The sequence below is a fragment of the Leopardus geoffroyi genome, chromosome X, assembly GCF_018350155.1.
Source record: "Leopardus geoffroyi isolate Oge1 chromosome X, O.geoffroyi_Oge1_pat1.0, whole genome shotgun sequence".
NCBI lineage: Eukaryota > Metazoa > Chordata > Mammalia > Carnivora > Felidae > Leopardus > Leopardus geoffroyi.
Genome location: NC_059343.1, coordinates 9656798 through 9668130, shown reverse-complemented (window position 1 = coordinate 9668130; position 11333 = coordinate 9656798). Strand labels below are relative to the sequence as shown.

Genomic DNA, 11333 nt, shown 5'->3' with positions numbered 1-11333 from the left:
GCTTGGGATTGCAGGGACAGCGCTAGCTCATAAAAATGCCAAGTCCCATCTGTATGTTCCTTCATCCTACTGATGATTCTGTTGGGTTAGAAGCACCGTCATTCACAAAGCTTGAGAATAAAACCCCTGCGAGGTATGATTTGCCCACAAGGAAACTGATACCCAGGGGACGCGTACGTCCAGTAAGATGCGAAACTGGGTTACAATTCACATTTTGTGACTCTGCTGCCCATGTTCTGTCATCTAATCAGCCAGCATCTCGTCAATTTAACCCAGATAACAACAAAACGTCCTTTTGGAGTCTGTGATTCTAAAGATTTGTTTTGCGTATTGATGATGATATTCATATCGATATTCATAGGAGATGCTGTCCCGTTTCGATTCTCTATTCCTGATAACAAACCGCTCCATAACGTGTTGGCTTACAAGAGCAACCGTTTCATTTGTTTACAGGTCTGTGCATTGGATGGGGGCTTTGCTGGGCTATTCTGTCGGTCTCTATTGGGTCTCCTATGAGGTTGCAGTCAGATGGCTTTGTTCATGTCTGGTGTCCCAGTGGGGAAGGTTGGGAGGCGGTGACCTTTGTCTCTCTTTCTCTCTTTTTTTTTTTCCCACGTAGCTAGCTAGCATGGGCTTCTATTCATAGGGTTAGATCCTAAGAGTAGCATTTCAATAGAGCCAAGCTCTATTTTGGGGACGCCTGGGTGGCTCAGTCGGTTAAGTGTCCAACTCTTGAGTTGGGCTCAGATCATGATCTCACGATTTTGTGGGTTTGAGCCCCACATCGGGGTCTGTGCTGACAGTGCGGAGCCTGCTTGGGATTCCCTCTCTCTCCGCCCCGCCCTGGTCTCTCTCCCTCTCTCTCTGCCCTTTCCCCACTTGCACCATCTCTGGCTGTCTCAAAAATAAATAAATCAACTTTAAAACAAAAACAAAAAAACACACCCCATGCCCCATTCTAAGGCTGGAACTGTAAGCGGAAACTGACAAAGCCAATAACTTAGCGACTTACCCAAATCTCACCCAGTTCATGGCGGATGTAGGGGATCAGTGTTAATTTCATGTCCTACCAAAACACGGCTGCTCAATTTTGGTGATTGCCATTGCCTTGTTCCCCTTGTTCCAGAACGCTTTTCTACTTGAAATTGGTCCAGAAGTCAGGAAAGAGGGTGAAGGAAGAAGGTCCTGGTTAGAATCAATCAGCGGTTCTCAACCAGGGATGACTTTCCCCCCAGGGACTATGTGGCAATGTTTGGAGACCCTTTTTTTTTTTTATTTTTTTTTTTCAACGTTTATTTATTTTTGGGACAGAGAGAGACAGAGCATGAACGGGGGAGGGGCAGAGAGAGAGGGAGACACAGAATCGGAAACAGGCTCCAGGCTCTGAGCCATCAGCCCAGAGCCCGACGCGGGGCTCGAACTCACGGACCGCGAGATCGTGACCTGGCTGAAGTCGGACGCTTAACCGACTGCGCCACCCAGGCGCCCCTGGAGACCCTTTTTTGATTGTCACAACACGTGCACAACACAGCCCCCGCCACAAAGAATGATCCAGCCCAAAATATCAATAGTGCTGAGGTCGAGAAACCCTGACATCGGTTCTCCTGGGGGAGCAAAAGAAAATGGCCAGAGGGACAAAAAGGAGGGAGCAGAGGGGTTGTGTCCCTGGGGAGAGGTGTGCGAGCCCAGGGACAGGCTGGTCCTCGATAGCTCAGAGAGCTTCCCTCCCCTCCTCTCGGCAACCCCCACCCTCTCCCTGCTTTCCTTCCTCACCTGTGGCCTTCCGTGCCCCATTCCAAAATGCCTCCATCAGGGACCTTGAGACGCTTCTTGGGGATAAAACTGGCTCTGAGGAAAATATGTGATAAACAGAAGAAGCTAGTCATTGTAGGGAAAAAAGATTGCTTAACAGCAGAAGCACACCAGAAATGGCTACTAAAACAATCAAGTACATATTTTTAAGTTTATTTATTTATTTTGAGAGAGAGTGAGCAGGGGAGGGGCAGAGAGAGGAAGACAGAATCCCAAGCAGGGTCTCCACACTGCCAGTGCAGAGCCCTACACCAGGCTCAAACTCACGAACCATGAGATCATGACCTAAGCTGAAATCAAGAGTCAGACACTCAACCGACTGAGCCCCTCGAATGTCCCTAAAACAATAAAGTATCCTAATACCTTCAGAGACTGCTCAGCAGCCCTGGTCATAAACAGAGGCTATTCTGGGGCTTAAAGAAACTTAGGGTTTGTTCCTTGGTCACTCGGATGAGTGAGTACATATTGATGGTACTTCCTGAGTTCATTCTATAGCAGATATACATCAAAATCTGCCCCCGACATCAGGGTAAGAGCATTTGACTGCAAAATGTGCCCCCAACGAATCACCCTGATGATTTTAAAGAGGAACACAAATTCAGTTTCAGTCCTTAATTTTTTTTTTTCTGTGATTCATTGTCTTGGTGTCAGTACAAGAAGATACTGAATCTAGGGGCGCCTGGGTGGCTCAGACAGTTAGGCGTCTGACTTCAGCTCAGGTCGTGATCTCATGGTTCATGAGTTCGAGCCCCGTGTTGGGCTCTGTGCTGACAGCTCGGAGCCTGGAGCCTGCTTTGGAATCTTGTGACTCCCCCTCTCTCTGTCCCCTCTCCAGCTCATGCTCTGTCTCTGTTTCTCAAAAAATAAATAAATGTTAAAAAAAAAAAAAGATACTGAATCTATTGCTCCCTTGTCTAGGGACAATCAGAGAAGACTATCTTCAGACACGGCCAAGTGCTTACAGATCTCTGACCCCCTCCTCAATGCTCAGAAGGGCAATGTCCATCAACGAATGCTCAGGACACTCTGTCTTCTGCTTGGACTGTGCCCTGGGGTCTCTAAAGACCACTTAAAACAGCATTGAGGGCAGCTGTGCTAAAGGACTGGCCGTCAAGCCAGGTCTCGAATGCATTTTCTCAAAATGTCTCCCTATTTCCTCCTACAAGCCTTCAGCTTCTACAGTTCAGTGACAGCGTATTTAATAAGAACCATGATGCCACAGGTCACTCACTGGCACGTTGTTGGGCTTGTCACATAGCCTGCTTTCTGTTGCAGCACGAAATCAGAGCCATGCCCATGGGATACCTTAGCTAAGGCAGTGCTGGGGATCCAGAACCATCTACCTTAGAAGACACAACGAGGGTGACCCGGCATCCTGGTCTGCTCAGGACTTGAGGGGCTTCCTGGAATGTAGGGCTTTCAGTGCTAAAATGGAGAAACTTCCCAGCAAGCCAAAGCAAGTGGTTCACCTGATGGGGCTGTAAACATCTTTGCCTCTTTGGAAGCACAACCTTCAGTTACTAGATATTCCAACTAGATCTAGAAGGGATAGCATAGCCTATTAAAACTGCTGGGGACTTCAGCAATCGGCTACCCTCTCATTTTTGCAGAGATACGCAGACCCAGAGTGGTGTAGACATTTTCCCAAGGTCACACAGCTTGCTAGTGGCATGTCAGGAACCAGACTCTAGGTTGCCACACTCCCGATTTAGGATTCTGTCCGCTGCATGCCATCGTTTGCTTTCCCAGTCTCTTTTTATCGCCCCTTTAAAGTGCAAAATGCGTGAATCAGTCTCAGCAGCAGGAGCATTGGGCTTCACATACCCACACTCCAGGTTTCGCAACCGACATCTCTTCAAGGACGAGGTGGTGCTGGACGTGGGCTCGGGCACAGGGACAAGTGGCTGGCATCTGACGTTCTCATCTTCCCGCACCGAGCCACACTGTACGTGACGACCACCGAAGATCGACAGTACAAAGACTACAAGACCCACCGGTGGGAGAACGTATACGGCTTTCACATGCTCGCATCAAAGACACGGCCATCAAGGAGCCCCTGGTGGAGGTGGTCATCCACACCGTCAAAGTGGCAGACTTGACCTGCACCCCTCCCTTCTGCCTGCAAGTGAAGCGGAATGACCACGTGCACGCCCTGGTGGCCTACTTCCATACTGGCTCCCTCTCTGCCACAAGAGGACGGGCTTCTCCACCAGCCCCGAGTCCCAGTACCTGCTGAAGGGGCACCTGCCTCCTCCCACCTGGGCCAAACCGGCCCTGCACGGACCCAGGGGCTGCGGTGTTCTTGGGCACTGTTGGGGTTCTCCCTTCTCCTCCTTCCCCCACTCAGAAGGGGGTCTTAGGGCCTGGGTTGGGGATGGCATTTACACCAATAAATCCTTAGCTGGGGGGAAAAAGTGTAGACGGCCCTTACGATTTTGTTGTCGTTGTTGTTGTTGTTTTTGCTGGGGGGGGGGGGGAGGGGAGAATCTTAAGCAGGCCCACGCTCAGCACAGAGCCAGACCCAGGGCTCAATCTCGCGACTCTGGGATCATGACCTGAGCTGAAATCAAGAGTCGGACCCTCAACCGACTGAGCCACCCAGGGGCCCCGTGCCCTTACTGCTTGTATCGGGCACCACTTTTGGTTGTCGTTATGCTGAGGAGGTGAATCGAATCAGGTTGTTGTGAATGGCCTCGACTGATCCCTGTCTCCGTTATTGTATGGCATTCTTCCCCATCACCTCTACAGCCATTGGAAGTACTTTCAACATGCAACCATTTGTTACCACCAAATGCTACCATTGACAGAGACAGACACATGCCAGGACACTGTGCCTTGGGTGAGGGGATCATGCTTATGACCAGATCACAGGCACGTGGCTTCACAGCTAGAAAATGCGTGACAATCTTGCTTCTTCCCGTCTACTTATATTCTTTCAAAGGGAATATGCAAGATGCCTGCTCTAAAAGTTGGAATTAATGTACAAAACAATCAGTTCTTTTTAGTTTTTTTTAATGTTTATTTATTTTTGAGAGAGAGACAGAGCATGAGTGGGGGAGGAGCAGAGAGAGAGAGACACAGAATCCGAAGCAGGCTCCAGGCTCCGAGCTGTCAGCACAGAGCCCGACGCGGGGCTCGAACTCATGAGCCGTGAGATCATGACCTGAGCCGAAGTCAGGCACTTAAGTGACTGAGCCACCCAGGTGCCCCCAAAACAATCAGTTCTAAGCATGTCAGAGGCCTCATTTAATCCTCATCCCATACCTACGAGAGGCACTATTGTCCCATTTCGTGTCCGTGGAAACTGACGCACAAGGGAGGTGAAGCAACCCTCCCAAAGAGCTTTTGTTGTTTTAACTCTACTAAGTGGTGAAGTCTGTTTCTGAGCATCACACGCTTTCAGGGGAGAAAATACAGCTCAGAGACTGCGGTACAGCCAACCAATTTACAGTGCATCTCTGGGAAGCAAGGGCAAGGAGAAGGTGGAGGGATGTATTCCCAAGATACAGGGAAATAAATCATAAGGTGAAGATCTGTAGTGAAAAGGAGGGTTCTGTTGACTTCTCTGTGCAATATACGTGACGGATATGGGGATACGTTTCAGCCCTCAGCTTCCCATCTTCGTTGGCCATCTTCACTCCAACATATGGTATACCAAATGCCCGATGCTGTCCTGCTTCAGCCCCTGCTGAAATACAGCCATCTGGTTCTGGAAAATTCCGCCATGAATTATCATCTATCATGGCAGTCCGTTCACAAAGCCCTTTCTGGTCTCCCTAGCCTGATTCGATCTTCCGAACCCCTTAAATATTTCCTCTTTCCCTTTGACACTTAGCCTCTCCTCCCTGTAGCCCAGCTGGTGGATTTTGAAGGTCTGCCACACGAACTGAAGAGGTGTGGCAGCATTATTAGGTGTAATTGTAAAGTTGAAGAGTTTTTGGAGTGTCCACCTCTCCTTCGTGTCCTTCCTCCTTTCCAGTATATTCCACCGTGTTGTGCTTTAAACTATGATCTTCTCCTGCAGACTAGGTTTTAGCTCTTCATATTTTATCGAGACTTTGAAGACAAAATGTCACCACTCTCGGCATTATCCACACTTCGAGGCTCAGCTTTAGCCAGAGAACATAATTATACATTTGCTTTGCCCCATGCAAGTAACTTAAAGCATCACTGAGTAGCTAGTTGCTTTATGGGAGCAGGAAACTCTTTTTGGTGCTACTCAAACCACAGCCCATGAAAAACCTCTGTGGGGCCTACATGTAAGTTTGGTCTGCTCCAATCTATGGACACTGAACATGACTACTTTAACGTGTAAGCACACTGTGCAATCTCCAACTTGGATGCCTTACGTGGCACAGCTGTTAAACTTTGGGACAAGGAGACTGCTGGTCAGCCCTGAAAGAAATACCTTCAACAGGGAGACAAGCTGAACTCCACCGAACTTCTGGCTTTACTGTAATCTTAGACGCCAGGCTATCATCGTGAAGTAGCAAACACGTTGAGGTACCCCCATCAAAACACATCCCTGCTTCGAAACACAGCACTCCGCAATGACACTACAAACTACGGCAGAAAGTAGTAGCATGATTTTATTGATGTGGTTTAGTACAGTGTTGGGACAATCTTAAAACCCTATATTCTAAAAAAATACAAGAACTGCAAATTATATTTTCTTGAATCTAGTTGACATCTAACAGAGGCAAGTTCTAATACGAGCATCTGTAAGCTGATTAATGTAATTTAAGTTGGAAGATGAGCAGCTTTGGTATTTCTGTATTTCTCTGACTCCCCTTTTGGCTGGATATATGGGAGTCCAGCCCCGTTCAGCAGAGTTGGACAGAACCAATCTACTGGGCTCATTCATTCATCACTTCAATTCATCCATCACTTCAATTCATCATCACTTCAATTCATGATCACTTCGATGTTTCCAGGCAAGCAGCAGGGGATACCCAAGTTCTGGGATCAGGCCACTCCTGAGGTCACCTTCGTCATCCTTCTTGAAGTGAAACCATCAAACAGTTAAGGACTACATTGCCACTGTGTGTGGCCAAGTCTAGCCTAATCAGTTAATGTACCAGAAGTACTTGAAAACAAAAAGTGAGGCTAAATGAGAGAAACAAACAGTTCATGATAATGACCATGCAGATTTTTTTTTATGTGAAGATTTTAAAACTAGCTCTAGATCTTAGAGTCCATCTTAAGATGAAATGATTACCTTTAAATCAACTTTCTGCAGTCACGTCAACACGTCTACACTAGTATCCCAAGGCCGTCTACCCACGTGCACTCGTGGCTACATTTTCAGTTGCCTGTGCGTAGGAAATTCCCAGAAAGAGATAGCACTCATTTATTGAAACTAAAAATCACATACATCGAAATAGGCTCTTTCCAGATCTCCAGTCAACTCTTCCTAGATAGAGCCAGTCCATATCGTAGGGCTGATGCTAACAGGCTGTAATACCACTGTTTTCTCAGAAGCCATTTTAAGGTACAGCACAATGCAATGACCGAAATGATCCTTTTAAATCTCGACCTCTGCTGCAGTGAAGTCTGAAAGCTTAAAGACTGTGGTTCAAGTCTCTTAATGACTTAAAGATTAGATTTTCTCACCTGCAGAATTTAGAGCAGAGGGTCTCCTCTCTTTGAGTTTTGAGATTGAGCAGAGGGAGAGACTGTTACTATAACCAGGGCTTTGTCTCTGAGGCAGATTCTCCTCTTTCGGGGCTGAAAAATTCAGGTGGTTGTGCACCAAGGTGCATCTAACAAAAGTCACAACATCCTCTGCGAGGCATCTGCCACCGTGTTGACGTGATCTTAATAGAGCAATTAATGCTTACTTATTTGTGCTTTTTGTCGTCAGCCTTACCCACATTTTTCATTTAACAGTTTTAGTTAAAATAATCAGTTGACTAGGAGACTTGCTACTTTTGAGGCAAAGGCATATGAAATTCAAATGAAGGATGGAATGTTCAACTACTCATTTGGTGGCTGTCACAAAAATTCACCTTTTTATTATGTTAAAAACAAAATAACAATCAGACGAGTGCGTTTGAGGGGGCTTAGGGGAGGCTGTGCTTTGGTGGAACCCCACAACATGAAATTCTCGCAAAAAAGGCAACGTGAAAGCTAGAGCTAAAAACAGGCCGTAAAATAAGACGGCGGGACAGGAGCCGCTCAAAGAGCTGTCCCCCTGGGATGGCCAGAGCACAGCGCGAGGGCCACCAGTCAGCCCACAGGGTCTATCTCGACACTTTCTCAATCAGATCTGTTGCCAAACACAAATTTTGCAATTTCAGAACGTGACACTGCAGGTAAGTGATAGTTATACCATGTTATTCAGAAGTGGCAATAACAAAAAAGATACCAAACTACATTGCCTCTGATACGGCTAACGTTTATCAGAAGGTAAACGTGTCCGTGGCCATCTTAAGCCACATAAAATTTGGTCAAATTAAGCACAATAACCACAATGGTTCATGTGACATCTGGTTACTTAAAAAAAAAAAAAAAATCAAAATTCAGTGTATTATAAATTTTCTAAGATTCACTCCGAAGTAAAAGGCTAATTCTGTATACAGGGTTTTACCCAAATGTCCATAGGCATTATCATTATTTACACAGAAGGCTTTAATCTGAAGTCACCTTTGGCAACCTCAAAATATATAAACTATGAACTTACACAGTGGAATTATATATATTTTGAGTTGTGGCCTCAAAATACTGAAAAAAAAAACAAAAACAAAGAAAAAGGTCACCTACTAGAACAGGTCGGGATGACAAAACATAGCTCATTAACGACAGTTCACTTAACAAGATGAAATAACCACCACCCTCATCCCAAACTGGAAATAAATGGTCTTGAGCTTGAGGAGGAGAAAAACCATGGCTCCTGCGGTATACAAAGATCGAATGCTTTTTGCATTAGCCTATAATTGCTGAGTCCTAAAACTAAGAGACAAATGCATACAAGCCAGCAGCCAGAACAGGCCTGCTCCGTACCCCACGTCCGGGATCTATAGCGGGACGTGGCTGAACAGGTAAGACACAGATTCACCGTTGTGTGTTCTTCGGATCGCCTCTGCCAAGATCATCGAGATATCAATAACCTAAACGCCAACAGAAAAGGGGAGAGAACAGTGGGACATCTCAGTCATATTTAATTAAAAACTTAAAAGCCAGAGAGCTGAGAAACGATTTCTCCAGGCCACCAAGACGTGCTACCATCAGTCTTCTACACCCATTTCTTCTGAGAGACAGTTTGGGTCTATCTTCAAATTACAAACACATATGGGATCCCGGAAGCGAGATTTTCAGTACAGATACTCAGAGGCTTTTCAGAGTCGCTGTAAATCAGAGACATCCTTTTCTTGGGGTGTTGGTTGTTTTTAGATTCATTTTACTCAATCGTTACATGGATGGTTCTTTTGTGTCTTGGTTTCCAAAAACACAGTGACTGTGTCCCTTAACAGCACGGCTGGGATCACCTAACTCAGGGGTCAGCGATTGGTAAAGGGCCCAGTAGTAAGTATTTTCAGCTTTGCGGGCCACACTGAACTCAGTCACTGTAGCGTGATGACAGCCACAGACCATCCACAGATGGATAAGTGTGGGTGTGTCCCAAAATGGGGACCCAAATCCTTTCAACTTCGCTCAGGGCAGTTGGTAGAACATGATTATCACCAATTCTCTAATGGCGTCCCAAGTCAGGAAGGACAGGAAGGAGGAAAGTTCTAAAGATCCTTAGCGCTGTGTGTTTTTTCCCTCCATTTTTAAAAACTGTGGGGGTGCCTGGGTGGCTCAGTCGGTTAAGTGCCCGACTTCGGCTCGGGTCATGATCTCACGGATCGTGGGTTCGAGCCCCGCCTCGGGCTCTGTGCTGACAGCTCGGAGCCTGGAGCCGGCTTTGGATTCTGTGTCTCCCTCTCTCTCTCTGCCCCTCCCCTGCTCGCACTCTGTCTTTCTCTCTCTCAATAATAAATACACATTAAAAAAAAGCTGTGGTAAAACATATATAACCTAGAAATTGCCATTTTAACCACAGTGGCTTTAAGTGCATTCTCAATGTTGTGTAGCCATGGCTATTACCCATTTCCAAGCTGTTTTCATCATCCCCAACAGAAACCGTCCCCAGTAAACACTATATCCCCAGTCCCACCCCCCAGTCCTTGGCACCCACCACCCTAGTTTCTGCCTCCACACTGGACTGCTCTAGGTCCCTCAGAGGGGCGGGATCACACGACGTGTGTCCTGGTGAGTCTGCTCGTTTTCACTTAGCATAACGTTTTCCAAGTTCATCCACGTTGTCCCAACGTGTCAGAACGTCCCTCCTTTTTAAGGGAGAATACTATTCCACTGGACGGATGGACCACGTCTCGGTTGTCCATTCACCCGTGGATGGACATTTATTTGGCTGCTTCTAGCTTTTGGCTACTGCGAATAGCGTGGTTTATGAACGTGTGTGCACATGTTTCCGGATGCACGTCCATTTTCAAGTTTGGGGCTCCGGAGCCAGAGGCAGACTTACTGGGTCAGATGGTCATTCTGCTTAGCTTTGGCACTGCCCGTTTTTTACTGCCTTTCCAGGGTGGTCTGGCTGCCTGCCTACTTCTGACTTTGACCCCCGCCGACCCCAGCCTTTCCCAGACCTCGCGTGAATTGCGCCCTGTGTTACAGGCAGCCGTGACCTCTGCCGGCTCTCCCTGCGCTCGCCATCACACGCAGAAGGACTCAAAGCTATCTTGGGGGATCGGATGCAGGTTCCTTGTGGCTTCGTTCTGCCTACACTGTAGAAGTACCTGAATCTTGGGACAGTGTCTCATTTTGTCCTCTTGCGGAATGGTGTTTGTGACCACAACAGCTTCAAAGGCGGCATTATTTATTCTGGAAATAGCTGGCCCAGAGAAGATCCCGTGCGTCAGGATAGCATAAACTTTGGTGGCTCCAGCTGAGAGTAGCCTATAGAACAGGAAACAGAAAAATTAAGGGTACACACATATTCTTGAAACATCCTCCCCTTAGGGTGAGTTAAGAAGCAAGAAGTGTGGGGCGCCTGGGTGGCTCAGTCAGTTAAGCGTCTGACTTTGGCTCAGGTCATGATCTCACGGTTCATGAGTTCGGGCCCCCCCATCAGGCTCTCTGGTGTCAGCACGGAGCCTGCTTCGGATCCTCTGGCCCCCGTCTCTCTCTGCCCCTTCCCCGCTTGCGCTCTCTCGCTCTCAAAAATAAACAAACGTTAAACAAACAAACAAACAAACAAAAAGCAAAAAGCGTGGGGGTACCTGTGTAGCTCAGTCGGTTACATATCCGACTCTTGATTTCGGCTCAGGTCATGATCTCACGGTGGTGGGATCGAGCTGCAACGGGTTCCATGCTGGGTGCGGAGCCTGCTTGAGATTCTCTCTCTCCCTCTCTCTCCCTGCCCCTCCCCTGCTTGCTCAAGCTCGCTCACTCTCTCTCTCTCTCTCTCTCAAAAAAAAAAAGCAAAAAGTGCATTCCACAAAAACCAAAAACGAATTTCA

General features: G+C 47.2%; 1 protein-coding gene and 1 non-coding gene across 2 annotated transcripts in view; one reads left to right on the top strand and one right to left on the bottom strand.

Annotated features, from left to right (window-relative positions):
* Positions 1 to 6383: 6383 nt before the first annotated feature.
* The window catches only part of PRPS2 (phosphoribosyl pyrophosphate synthetase 2), a 35591-nt gene continuing 30641 nt past the window's right edge, over positions 6384 to 11333 (bottom strand). The window contains exons 6-7 of the mRNA XM_045470770.1: positions 10611 to 10770; positions 6384 to 8921 (exon numbers count right to left, since the gene is read on the bottom strand). Coding sequence (XP_045326726.1) covers positions 8829 to 8921; positions 10611 to 10770 — 253 coding nt within the window. The 3' untranslated portion in view covers positions 6384 to 8828. The remainder of the gene's footprint in view (positions 8922 to 10610; positions 10771 to 11333) is intronic.
* On the top strand, positions 9602 to 9686 carry TRNAR-UCG. Its single transcript has one exon. It is a non-coding gene; the product is annotated as a tRNA-Arg (tRNA).